Here is a 14,489-nt window from a genome sequence, read left to right on the forward strand (position 1 = left end):
CATCTGTTGTTTGTCAAGTGCCTTTAACTCAAGATAATCAGTATGCCAAAGTAGCATGTTTTGGGGTGACAGAAATTCAGTGAGCCTTTCATTATCTTTCAAAGTCTGTTTTTCATTTTTCTTTAACATATCTTATAAGCACAGCAAATCAAAAGCCCCAAATGAAATGAAAAGTATGTTTCCTACTTATATTTCGTTATATGTATTCTGTTATATCCATAAGTAACAAAATAATTCAGTTCAGGGATAGAAGAAACTTTATTTACGGGTATATGCTTTTTTTATAGTTTTAAGTATTTTGTGCTTTCAGCTGTGCCTTATTAGTATTAATCAGGTGCACACATAGAACCAATAAAAACACTTAAAATTCAAGTTGTGGAGTCATGAAAACTTTATGGGTCATAGATTATTTATAAACTAAAGTTGAAGCTTCTTTTCACAAAATCTTTTTGAAAGTTAACAAATTCTCAGGGATTTCTTTTCATCTTAATCCCCTCCCTGCCCCCACTTTCTGATCAGGGTCTTAATAAATTGTAAAGTGTCATAACAACCGTGTGGTTAAAAAGATCCGTAAGAGAAGCAGTCTTTTGCGTAGATGATTCATGGAGTAGAGATCATCAGCATTTAAAAATGAAGGAAGTGCGTAAAGCAGCGGACAAGTCAAGTACATCTGTTTGCTGATACAGTGGAAGCGTAGAAGAGGGAGTGATGAGCTCTAGTGGGGAACCTGTCTTTGTTGATAGCAGTGCCTTTTAAAGTTTTTCAGCCGTGGCCCGTCGTAAGAAATAGATTTGAAATCGCATTAGGTATATGTATTATTCATGTGTGTGTACGTGTGTATTGACGACAGATAGATTTTACATGTCAACAAGTATATGTATCGTGTGTGTGTGTGTGTTATTCAAATGCAACATCCTTACCGTATGTGATGCATTCTGATATTTTCTAATATCTTTTATTGTGTTAAAAATGCCATCTTGAGCCTCTCAATTGATTTCATGTTCCATATTTGCAGCGGACTGGCCTGCAGGCTAAAGCCCTAAGCACATGGCATTTAAGGGTCTACATTTCCTTTTCCCTGTCTATGTTGCTAGTCTTGTCTTTTGTCAACCAGCAGTCTCCCCCTCATTCTCTTGCCCTTCTGCTTAGTCTTACGTGTCTTTCTCCTCCTCTTCCAGCCTTCCTCCCAGGGTTTATCAGGTCCTCAGGGAGTCAGGTGGTGCTGGGCTCTGTGTGTCGCTACTCACAGCGACACACAGAGCCTGGACTGCCGCTCTCCGCAGCTCTGTGCTTATTTAGCAAATACTAACTCATCTCTCAGGAGTGACTGAGGTCACCTCCTTTATGAAATTTTTCCACAGACGCCCTGTCTCTTCCTCCTCCTCCCATGCAGTGGAGTTGACTGTTGATTACTCTTTCCTTTGAGGAGTGGTATCCCTTCTTAGCCTCCCATAACGCTATTGGAGACATTTGTTTACATTTCTCCCCCTCCCTGCTAGACTGTAATCCTCTCGAGTGCAGGGGCTGTTTTCTTTGTCCATGTTGTCATGAAGCTGGATGCACTGTGTTTGCTGGGTGGTAGGTGTTTACTGTGATCTCTTGATAGGAGAAAAAGCCTCCTTCCTCTAAGAGAAAACAATTGCCTTAATGAAACAAGTTTCCTCCTTCTCACTGAGTAGGTAGTAAAGGGGAGAAGAAGACGGGGGGCTGGTGATCATTTGGGGGGTGAAAAAGGATCGAGAGAAACTATTTTTTAGACTCATTACAGGCCTTTCAGCCCCAAGATTATTAACCTTCCCATTCTAGGAACTCTGTGTCCTGCACCCCATTTATGGAGCCAACACCTGGAGTCTGGGGAGGCTTTAGCCCCATTGCTGAGGCTGTGAAAGTGGCACGTAGATCTGTGACATTAGCAGTTATTTCTGAACGTGTTTTTCCTGTAGAATCATTGTTATAAATTGTGGATTGTTTTATAGTACCATAATATACTCAATGTACATTATGGATTAGTTCTGAATTTGTGATTTATCCTTTAAACCTTTCCTCATTTATACCATTAAGAACATGTGTAGTGGGTTCCAAATAATTAACTGCTAGAGTTTTCAGGGCATAACAGTTTTCTAATTTGGGTATGACTTTGAATTGAGGTAACACTAGCAGCCTGGATTTCCCTCTGTAAACTATAGCAGTAGCCTTGTCTTATACTCTTGCATGTATATACATATACAGACCTACAAATATTCTAAAATAATTGAACAGGTTTTCCTTAGACATTGGTTTGATATGGATGGAAGCTTCAGCCACAGGAGTAATTGTAATTGTTTGAGAAATGGAAATGTATAGGTAACTATTAGAATGGCATGGAGAAAATTTAATTCCCTTTAGATGTAATTTGAGATCATTTCTTCTCTCTTACAAGATACTACCTTAATTCTAGAGTTTCTACCATAGTATTTAAATGATATAATAAGCACCAACTTATTCATGGATATCTGTAATGTTATGGACCTAATAGTTTTGGATACTGTTTATATTTTTGACACATTCCTGTACAGGAATTTGTGTCTAATGTGTTTTACTCAGACAATAACATTAAGTAAATTATGGTCTGTTGGTGTTATCTGATTGATTGGATGTTACTTTTTTCCTTTTTTAAAACAATAAAATTGCTGTATACATAAACATTAAAATTTTTATTTTTTTAAAAAGTTGTTCAATAGCATACCTATGTAAACTTATTAATATACTTCTTTTTTTGTCCCACTCTAGGTGTTACAGCACAGGTTTTGTTTTTGTTTTATTGATTTCCATTATTGATTTCATGTTCATAGTAATAATGGATAATATATGTGAGTAATGACTTGTTTAGTAGTAGGATCTTGTATTACATTTTAATGAAGAGCATATTATTGCCGTTATTTCAATGTATGCCGTCAGTTAAGCTCCTTTATCTTTCTTACTATTTGTAAGCTTCTCGTTTAATGAGCTCTTGTTTTGTTTTTTAGACATTTCTGGCTCTCATAAACCAAGTGTTCCCTGCAGAAGAGGACAGTAAAAAAGATGTGGAAGATAACTGTAAGTATCAATTTAAAAACTAGTTCTCATCATAGAAAAGGGAACTGTTCCTTCAAAAAGTACGTGAGTGATTATATTACAGGGCACACTGTCCTTGTTCAGAAGAAATGTTGCCTTTTGACCTGAAGGTTCAGGGGCCCCACAGTCCTAGATGCATTGTTCTCTCACATTTGCACTTTGGTGAAGGGGTCTCCTGAATATCTTTTTAGTGTTATCTCAGTTGTGTAAATACAGGGAATGGTAATCATTTACTAACTATGAAGCCTGAACTAAAGATCTCTTGGTTTTATGATTTTTTTTTTTTTTTTTTTTGAACCTCTGAATCATCTGGAATCAGATGATTTTTTATAGTTGTATATGTGGTTCAGTAATTTGGAAGTTGAGTCAAGAGGACCCATTTAGTGTCACCCTTTGAAGGAAACAGACATTAAAAAAAATACTACGTAATAAGTACTAATTGAAAATTGATTTCAGAACATTGGATTAAAGTGCAACATTAATTCGACTTACAGCTATCTTAGAATTTTTGGTGAAAAAGTACTGTATCCAGAGCAATAGGCCATGTTTATTCTTCTACGTTTTCAAGATAAAGCGGTAATCATGTTTCATTTTTTATGTGGCGATATTTAAGAATCATGTCCAGTTGTCATGGGTTTCGTTAAATGTATCTGGCATTAAAAACTCTGCAATTAAATAAGAGAGGTAGGAGAAAGGAATATGTTTTGTCCTTATTGGTTTTCTCTGGAGTTCGCATTTGAGTAAGCCTGTAAGATCCCCCTATGTGACGTGGAATGCAGGAGTAATGGGGGAGCCCCGAGTTCAGATTCTGACTGTGCCATTAGGAAGCTGTGTGCCCGTAGGCAGTTTCTCTCTCCCCTTTGAGCTTCTCGTCTGGAAAACAGGAGTAATGATTTTTATGTTTCGTGCTTCGAGATGATACATTTAAAATGCTCGGTGCAGTGCCTGACCTCTCGCAGCCTCTCAACAGATGGTATCTGTTGTTATTAGGTGTAAGAGACTGGGAAAAAAAATGGGGCGCTCCCTTCCTTTCCAAAATTGCTATAGAGTTTGTCTGATGGGATAATATTTTTCTGAACAGCAATCAGAACAACAACAGAAAGGAACGAGATTCTGTCGTATGTAAAATAAGAGAAAATTCTTTTCTGTTAAAACTTGCTAGGGTATTCGGAATTGGAATCAATCCTTTTCATATATCAAAATAATGTTTTCTGGTTTATGTATCCACATAGAGCTAAACATAATAAATGATGTTGAATTACTTTTAATCCATCTCTTAAATATTTTAAAGCAGTCTCCCTCTGATTGTTTCGTGGTGGTGGACTTGTCTCACCGTGCAGTTTCCCTGGTCTTAGTGGAGATGTGCTGCTTCTTGCAGGTGTTGACTTTGGTGATGCCAGACGGCAGGAATGTTGCTGAGGATGTACCTGTCCTCACCACACAGTCCAGCCCTACTTGATGTCCCCTTTCTGAAACCACATCACGAACGCAGCTCTAACGGTTGAGTTTAGAATGCAGGTTTTCCAGCGAAAGTGGTTCCATCATTTAGTAGTTTAGTCCTTTTGCCTGAGGCTTGGTTGCCCACTACACCACTGTCCTCCGCCAAGTGACGCATGGCGTTGTTTGTTTGGGTCTCACGTGCGTATTTCTAAAATCCTTTCCTCTTCTCTGCATCACGGTAATAATGTAATGTTTAAAAGCTTGATGTCTATAGTAGAACATCCTGAACTATGTGATAAAGGTTCTGTTGAAACAGACCCACGAGTTGACTTCTGGTAGTGCCCTCATAATATAGCAGAATTTATTACCTTTAGTTTTAGCTCCAGGTTTTCTATGTGAAGGGTTTTATGTGTGGAGTTTAGTATGTTAACTTTGCCTTTTTACTTGACTCTTGAGGGATTAATGCCAGAATAGGAAAGTAGTTCAGGGATGTGAGGTTGGTAATTAAAATAAGCAATTTTTTGTGCTAATTTTTAAGCTACTGTTACTTACATGGCATATAATAATCTTCATGAATGATCCCTGTTAGAAGTCGAGAATAATAAAGTATAAACTATAATATTGGAAAGAATCCCCAAAGTTGCCTGTTTCAGTCTCTTTTTCAGTAATGGAATGACTTCTACAGCAGTGTAACGATAGAATTGATTGACTTCTACTGTGTCGAAGTTGTTTGTGGGTTCTTTTTTTTCTCTCAGTGAACCAGAACTGTAACAAATAAGTAGAATCTTAAATGCTTAGGTAACTCCCTAGTCAGATTCCTAAATTTAATAATTGAGTGATATCCAGTCTTCATTAGAAACTTTTGGTGTGCTCAGTATATATTAATTATACCAAAATTCTTCTTACGGAGTTTATAAAGAAACAAAGACGTTCATTCTTTTATTATGTCTTATTTAAAAATTTTTAATATCGAGTGTACAGTTAAATCAATGAATAATTAGGCATAAAAGGCGAACAGTTCACCTAAAGTATTGCATGTCAGTAGCCCCACCAAGTAGTCCTGGGGTGGCCACTACGAGAGGAGGGGAGGAGGGAATTTGGTGGAGCAGGAGGTGATTTCCAAGACCCTCTGAGCATCCCTAGGTCGTGCCTTCAGGGATGCAAAGGCCACTGAGACTTAGCGTTTCCCATTCTGGCAAGCTGAGGGTCATACATGTTCCCTTCTGTCTTTCCTTTTCTGTGTCTTTATTTAAATGGAGTAGTCTGAGTGGCATAATTTAAGAGGAAGACCCTCTGGTCCAAATTTTTATTGTCATTGGCAGATATTTCAGCAGTGAGGGATTTTTTTTTTTTTAACGTCTATATTGGAGTATAATTGCTTTACAATAGTGTGTTAGTTTCTGCTTTATAACATAGTGAATCAGCTATACATTTACATATATCCCCATATCCCCTCCCTCTTGCGTCTCCCTCCCACCCTCCTTATCCCACCCCTCTAGGTGGTCACAAAGCACAGAGCTGATCTCCCTGTGCTATGCGGCTGCTTCCCACTAGCTATCTATTTTACGTGTGGTAGTGTATATATGTCCATGCCACTCTCTCACTTCGTCCCAGCTTACCCTTCCCCCTCCCTATGTCCTCAGGTCCATTTTCTACGTCTGCGTCTTCATTTCTGTCCTGCCCCTAGGGTCTTAAGAACCATTTTTTTTTTAGATTCCATATATATGTGTTAGCATACGGTATTTGTTTTTCTCTTTCTGACTTACTTCACTCTGTATGACAGACTCTAAGTCCATCCACCTCACTACAAATAACTCAATTTCATTTCTTTTTATGGCTGAGTAATATTCCATTGTATATATGTGCCACATCTTCTTTATCCATCCATCTGTCTGTGGACAACAGTGAGGGATTTATTTAGTTGGATTACCAGATATCCCTGAGAAGGCTGGTGGTGAGTATGGGAGGAGGTAGAGAAAGAAGGGCAAGCAGCCATCCGCATGCCATGTAGGTTCATATGATTAGCTTTTCTAGGGGAGCCGTATCGTGGCATTAGGCATTCTTACTTACAGGAAGCAGAGAGAGTAGCATCATGCAGCCAGGCAGTTTCAGAGGAAGCTGAGCGATGGGCGAGCGGTTCGCTGTTGTGCTTTGCGTAAGGAAAGGCAGCTTGTAGATCAAGCTCCTGGGGACGGGGGTGGAAGAGTTCAGGGGTATAGAAAGCAGGGGACTGAGCCCACACGAGATGCCCCCTGCTGCCTGCCTTCTCCACATCTTTCCTCAACTGAAAGGAGGGCTGCACTTCAACTGTTAGGGGCCTCCACCCACTTCTTACTCTGTATTTTTCTGCTGTAAGTGGCATTAGAAAACAGTGAGGCCCGTGTCCTTGCGGTGTGAACTGGCTGCATCGTGTGAGTGTAGACGCACGGGCAGTCTGTTGAGGCAGGTAGAGCAACGGGCTCTTGTTTGACAGAATTGGTCGGGTGTTGCATTGTAGGTTTTATATATACATACAGTGTAGGCATATATACAACTTCAGTGAGGGATCAAGCAAACAAGCAAATGAATCAGGCAGGGCCCTGCCCTCAGGGATCCGGTATAGAAGCCAAAACCAGATATACAAAGCTGTCATCACAAGACTGGCATCCTGTGGTAAGCACCATAACGAAAGTACAGAGGAGCAAGTAGTCCTAGTGGTGGTGGGGTAGTGAGAATGGGGAGGTGTCATTTGAGGGATAGTCTTTGAACTGACCTTAAAGGATAGGTAGATTTTTTTTTTGGATAGGTAGATTTTTGATACCTAGAAATATAGAGGTGCAGCCCAATGCATGCATGGTAGTTGAGTTTGGTAAATGGTTTAGTCTGCCTGCAGGTTAGACCATATTAAAGGGAGTTATGGAAAATTATATGAAAAGGTCAGTTGAATGCAGGTTTACTAAGGGCCTTGAATATCAGACTTGAACATGGATTTGGTAGTTGATGGAGACCCACTGATGAGTTTTGAGGAAGAGAGAGATCTAGTCAGGGCTCTAGTGTGGTTAGATTAATGCACTGAGCAATCTGGGTTAGAGAGGAGAGAGATTGCGGCAGTAGACAAGTGAGAGGCTGCTGTGATTACAGACGAGGTGACGACACCTAAACTGGGATTGGGGCTGTGGAAATGGAAAGAAAGGAGGGACATTTCAGAGACTCAGATTGTGCTAATTTTGAGTGCCTACCATGAAGCTGGCGCTGTGCTATACTTTATTACATGTATAAAGACTTGGAAATGGGCTTAGAGCAAGGAGGGGGAGAGAGGATGGTCCTAGTATTGACTAAGGCTTGCAGAATAGATGAGTGAGAAACGGTGGTGCTGATAATGGAAGCAGAGTGGCTGGGGGAAGAGTGGGCTTGTCTGCTCAAGTGCGTGGTGGCAACGTGGAAATGGAGCTCAGGGGACTGAGGGCCGGGGCAGTAGATCAGGCTGGGAGAACAGGATGTGTCAGAGCGTTAGGAGGACAGACGTTAGAAAAACAAGATTTCTACCCTGATGCTGCTGTCAGTTAGCTGCATATCCTGGTTTAAGACGTACAGATTTCTTCAGGATTCTTGTTTAGTCTGTCAGTCGTGAGGCACTGCCTGAATGACACGATCCCTTCCCATTCTAAAATTTTATCTTTTGTGTTTTTCCTGTAAAATTCTGAGCATCAGATGGGATTAGTGTCGTCTACTAATCTTTTTTTGTGTCAAAATGTATTAAAATCAGCACTATCTAAAGTAGTTCTTTTTTTCCCGCTTGAATTGTCCTCGGTTTTTTGTACTCACCTGGTACTAACTAGAGGTACTCACCTCGCTGGAAATTTATTGCTTAAAAATATCACTGTCACACATATGTAAACTAGATACATTTTAAATCAGCCTCTGGGGTTTACATGTACCAGGAAAAAAAATGGAATTAAATCTAACGTAACAGGTGAATTTTAGCTTGGATCAGAGTGATTCAGATTAAGATGGCATTGTTTTATTTTACTTTCTTTCTTCAAATATCTAATGATTTACAAATTTTCCGCCTCAGGTTCATTAATGTATTTGAATGAAGCCACACTGCTCCACAATATCAAAGTTCGATACAGTAAGGACAGAATTTATGTAAGTATTTTACCTGTACGTTAAGTTTTTGTGCGAATAATTATTTTGCGTGCTACTGTTTGATTCTGTTGAGCTTGAGATTTTCTAACAGGAAATCATACTTGATCTGAGCCTGCTGAACGGAGGGTGAGCTCGGTGAGGATAAGGATTCTTTTCTGATTTATTGCTCTAACACCAGGGCTTAGACCACACATGGTACATAGTAGGCACTTAATAAATATTTGCAGAATGAAATGATGAATGCAGAGCATCATCTAATATCATTCAGACTTAAAACTATCCAATTTGGATATTTAAAAAAAAAAACACTAATTATTTTGAGTTTTGATTTTTTAACTTTTGGCATATATCTGTAGATCTTTTTTTTTTTTTTTTTTTTTTTAATTTTTGGCTGTGTTGGGTCTTCGTCTGTGTGCGAGGGCTTTCTCTAGTTGCGGCGAGTGGGGGCCACTCTTCATCGCGGTGCGCGGGCCTCTCACTATCGCGGCCTCTCTTGTTGCGGAGCACAGGCTCCAGACGCGCAGGCTCAGTAGTTGTGGCTCATGGGCCTAGCTGCTCCGCGGCATGTGAGATCGTCCCAGACCAGGGCTCGAACCCGTGTCGCCTGCATTGGCAGGCAGATTCTCAACCACTGCGCCACCAGGGAAGCCCCTGTAGATCTTTTTAATTGATGCAGTTTCCACATTGTTCTGCAAAACGTTTAAGGCAGACTATAAGGCATACGTATTGAAATTAAAAACTTGGAAGACAAAGCAGTGTGAATTAGAATAGAAGGCAGTACGTGAGGAAATATCAGGAACACTGAAATGCTGATCACAGAGCCTGAATAGTTGCAATATTTCATTCCAAACAGGTAACTTACCCTAAAAACCCAGGATACTTAAAAATGAAAGACAATGCTTTTAATGGAAATAGGGTTTGTACCAAATCATTCAGATGGATACTTAACTAGTCTGTTTTAATTATAATGATTCATTGGGCACATATGAGTTCTATATATCCCTTTGTTGGCTGGAGGTGAATTACCGCACTGTAGGCCTCCTGTTATAAAGATGGGACTCTTCATTATTTTTGAACGAAGAAAACACATGGCTTCTTTGACACTTCCTAGATCAAATGACATTCTTAATCTTTTATATCGCTATCAATTTGGCTAATTGTACTTACTTAATTCTGACTAAATTACCTTTAGTCTTTGCCATCTGTCCAAGTAATGACAGCTGGGAAATAGAACTAATCTAGTCTTTTCCAGAAGAGTTTACTTGCTGTCTTTCGGTTATACATAGTTATTAAGTCTTTCCTTTCCTCCTTGATTTTTCTCAAAATCAACTAAATAGTGTATTTCGGTTAATATACACACACACACACACACACACACACACATATATATGGCTATTCTTTTTTTTTTTTTTTGGTTATATGGCTATTCTTATTTAAAACTATATTTAGAAGCAAAATTCACTTAATCAGCATACTAATATTGAGTATCTGATGTGTGCTAAATGTTGTTTTAGGTACTAAAATAATAAAAATTTTAAAAATTCGTTTGTTAAAGCAGCTTAACTTGTACTAAGTCAGTAAAAGTTGATTTAGATGTAACCATCTTTCAAGTAGAACTGGCCGCTATTTTTTCTTTACATGTCTAACATCACTTGGTGGTAGTGGAGCAATCTTACTTATTTGAGCAAATTTTAATTGTTTTAATTCTTTTCCTTGAAGTTTACAAATTTTAAATTACCTTTACAGAATGATCTTATTCAAAGAAATTGAGATACTTTGTTTTTATTTGGGATGTTTATAGGAAAGCTTCACACCCATGGGATTTTCGTTGGTCTTTTAAGGCTTCCTGTGCTGCAGTGGTGCTACGTTTGCTCACTGTGACCATTGATAGCTGAAGGTTTACGTGCAGAATTCATTGTACTTTCAAAAAAATTAGTTTTCTTTTTTTCACATTATGTTTAGTTGACCTGCAAGTCTTTGCTAAATCACATGCTTGATAGAAATAATTACCTATTTGTGAAATTTAAGTTTTTGTTTCTCATGTATAATGTCTGCATCACTCTGGAGAATTTTAAGGTTATTCCTAGCTGTTATTGCCTTCTTTTCCTAAGATGTGTATGCGGTTGTTAGATAGTGTTAGATAGTGGCTGTTTAGGATCATCAGATCCTGTTTGGAAAACCAGTATTTTCAAAGTTAATGAAAGCCGTGACTGGTGGGTTTTTGCCTAGCCAGTTATGCCTTTTAGTTATAAAACCATTAAATATCAGCAATACACAAATAGAGTTATTATTATCATAATATATGCAAGAGAGGGGAGCAGTTCAGAATAGTTTAAATTGGATATTTTTATACGTCTCACCAACCAGAGTTGCCACCATTCTCCCTTAGAGTTGAGTAGAACAATAGCTACCTCACGTTTAACATTTCCCTTGGTTACTAAAGTCTCTGTTACTTTCCTTTTGTTTCCCATAGAAACATTATTATCGGGAATTTCTTATTTTTTACCCAACTCCAGGAAACATCGTTGGGAACATTCACGGAATTTTAGATGAGTAGGCTGAGAGTTCAGGGTTTCTGTATCATTTCCGTTCCACAGCTGGAAGCAGAAAAGAGAAAAACATGGTCTTGTGTGCCCTGGTTCGGCCAGTAGACCACAACTAATTGCTAAACCACAACTCTCTTTCTCCCCACGAGGAATTTTATAAATCCTATTGGTGGCATCTTTCTGGTCTTTTGAAGCCACAGTTAAATTTCAGATTTAAAAGCAAGCTTCACTTGCTCATTAAACATTTAGCCCGTCAGTATTCTAGGCAATGGTTAGCGCATATGCTGTTTTGCAAAAATCTGGGACCAAGTGGTCACCACCGAGCTAAATCAGTCCTTGGCTTTCAGTGATGGGCATAGGCCTAGAGGGTCCTGTGAGCTATGTTAAACTCTTCAGGGCCTAGAGGGTCCTGTGAGCTACGTTAAACTGTTTAGTAGCAGGGTGAAGAAAGTAGTCTAGGCGAGGAATACAAATAAGCAAAACTCAGGCTGTAGGCATAGAGTAGATGTCATAAGTGGAGTCAACAGAAGGTGTCTGAGATGGAGGTGTAGACTCAGCTCTGCCCATGCAGACCTGGTAGTGATGAACCTGGGAGGGGGGGGTGGGAGGCGCATGTTTCCTTTGAGGCAAAGGGAGGTCAAGAGAGATGATTTTGATTTTGGATGTGCTGAGCTTTAGATGGCTATGGGTTAAGAAGATGTAAATATTTATTAAGAGTTAGAGAAATATGGGTCCTATAGAGATCAGGGAATATTTAGGTCCAGAAATGCAGATTTAGGAGTTCTACTTATAGAGAGAACTGGGGGTGTCTATTTGCTGTCTGTTCTTTCTCCTGTGACCCTTGTTTGGTTTTAAATGGAAACAGTAATTGGAAAATTTTATGTTTATGTCTTTCCCACTTAGACATATGTGGCCAACATTCTGATTGCAGTGAACCCATACTTCGACATACCTAAAATATATTCTTCAGAAACAATAAAGTCGTACCAAGGAAAATCTCTTGGGACAATGCCACCTCATGTCTTTGCAATTGGTAAGTAATTTAATTGTATCTTAAGATTTAATTTTCTTTAAATTGTACAAATTTACTCAGTTTTTCTTTTGGATTAATAAGAGACACCATGAATCGAATACGTATTTCGGAGGGCTTGTGTGCCTTCTGAATGTATCACCATGTCAGGGGCATGTGTTCACACAGGGTGGGGAAGATACTTTTGCGGCCAACTCACGGGGCGGTTGTACCTCATTACCTTTGTTAAAGGCCCGTGTCGTCTTAAGCGTGTCCACCCAGTTGAAAGTAGGTCATGATAAAAGCTGACCTATTGTTTTCTTCTGACTCCACCTGAAAAGTGTCCTCCTTCCACAACTAGGAAGGAGGCGCGGGCTGTCTGCTGTTACCCAGGTCATCACTAGTGAGCGCGTTACCTGGGCTAGAAAGGAGCTGTGAGAGCAGACGTCTTCCATGCTTTGCCCCGCATCAGGGCTCTGTAAACTGTAAAGGATCGATAGTGATACACGCTTCCTATCTCTGGGGGGGGTCCGTGTGGGAAGGCGGCAACATCTGTCTCTGCCTTTCTCAGGCGCTGTCTCATCTCAAAGCACTTTAGCTCTGAGGAGCAGAGAGGGAGTTATTTGACAGGCGTCCCCCGTAGCTGGTGGCTGCAGGTACAGAGATGTTAGCTAAGCCTTGGGATTCAGACATAGCTGGTTCTGGTTCTTAGTGCAACCAGAACCGTTTTGGTTCTGGTTCTTAGTGCAACCAGAACCGTTTTGGTTCTGGTTCTTAGTGCAATTAGTTTCTCTTTGGGCTTTCTCTTTGTACCCGTATTATGGCCTAACCGGGCTTCACCTCTAGATTTGGCTGACCGTGTACTGTGTGCTACTAGGCAAGAGTGAATGTGTACACCAAGTCCAGTGCAGCTGCACATTGACTTCTGGTTCTCTGATGCTCTGATGGGCATGGGTGTGTGTTCTGTCAGCTGGCTAAATGGTGCAAAATCCTTAGAACCTCAGTGTGAGCAAGTTACATGTTTAAAATGTAAATAAACCGGCTTTTGTTTTTAGTTGTTTACTGCTAAAAAAGTTTTTACAACGATTCCACAAAAGTGGGTGGAACAGATTGCTGATAAATTGGTCAAAGGGATGTGAATACTCTTGTGTGTAGTTTGCATTTGGCCCTTAGAGTAAAAGCCATTAATAGAGCTTTCTTCACTGGTATGGGTAGCACATGTCTGAGGCGAGAAATAGTTGCCTTATAGGGCTAAGTTTGTCAGGGCCTAATTTTTAATCAAAATTGTTTTAATTTGAGCCCACTTTAATAGAACTGAATTGTACTCATCTTGTCTGTGGAGTCTTAAAGACATTTTATAGTCTAAATTGTTGGAGTATAATGCAGATAGTTAAAAATTGTATATATAAATAATCACAAATCTAAAAAATTTAAAGCAGTTAATTTTGCCTATTTTTGAAATGCTGAAAAATTCTACACGATGTTTAAATTTAATAGTAGTATTACAGGAAAAAACCCACAGATTTATTATGCAGTTATGTGTTTTTTTTTTCTCCAGCAGAAATTTTGGCTGCCAGATTTCTTGATTGGTAGCTCGTTATTTACTTCTTGCTTTTTTCTCCGGGGATGTCATTAGTTATGCATAGTGAGCATTTTTCATCTCTCTGCAGGTCTGCTCTAGTATTAGGAAAAGCTGAGCCACAGCTCATAATGTTGAGACATTCAAGTACAAACATAAGAGTTGTTTATTTGATTTCATATTACTTAGCTGTCAGGATAATTAGAGAGAACATTTAACATATATACCTTTAGAGATGTTTTGAACACTTTTCAATGATTCTATTTAAAAATTTTGGTAACTGTAAACACACATTATAATTTCTTTAGGAGCAAGTGCTTTTTGATAGTAAATGGACTTTCTATCATTTGGAAAATTTTGTATTTAATACACTGTTCATCGCTAATGTATTATTTTGACCCCAGCTGATAAGGCTTTTCGAGACATGAAGGTGCTCAAGATGAGTCAGTCTGTCATTGTATCTGGAGAATCAGGAGCTGGCAAAACGGAGAATACAAAATTTGTTCTAAGGTGAGGAGTATTTATCTGACCTAGAATATTTTGAGCGGGTTGATTTTTCTTAATTGTGGTAAAAAAAATATATAACATAAAATTTACCATCTTTAACGACTTCTGAGTGTACAGTTCTAGTGCTAAGTATATTCACATTGTTGTTCAGCCAGTCTCCAGAACCTTTCATCTTGAGAAACTAAAA

At 39.1% G+C, this 14,489-nt stretch overlaps 1 protein-coding gene across 4 annotated transcripts in view; it reads left to right on the forward strand.

Annotated features, from left to right (window-relative positions):
• Positions 1-14,489, forward strand: part of MYO6 (myosin VI) — a 138,173-nt gene that overhangs the window by 56,861 nt on the left and 66,823 nt on the right. For all 4 annotated transcript variants that reach the window (XM_068551647.1, XM_068551648.1, XM_068551649.1 and 1 more), the window contains exons 3-6: positions 3,006-3,075; positions 8,588-8,661; positions 12,111-12,240; positions 14,200-14,305. In XM_068551647.1, coding sequence (XP_068407748.1) covers positions 3,006-3,075; positions 8,588-8,661; positions 12,111-12,240; positions 14,200-14,305 — 380 coding nt within the window. The remainder of the gene's footprint in view (positions 1-3,005; positions 3,076-8,587; positions 8,662-12,110; positions 12,241-14,199; positions 14,306-14,489) is intronic.

This window comes from Eschrichtius robustus, chromosome 9 (genome assembly GCF_028021215.1).
Source record: "Eschrichtius robustus isolate mEscRob2 chromosome 9, mEscRob2.pri, whole genome shotgun sequence".
Lineage (NCBI taxonomy): Eukaryota > Metazoa > Chordata > Mammalia > Artiodactyla > Eschrichtiidae > Eschrichtius > Eschrichtius robustus.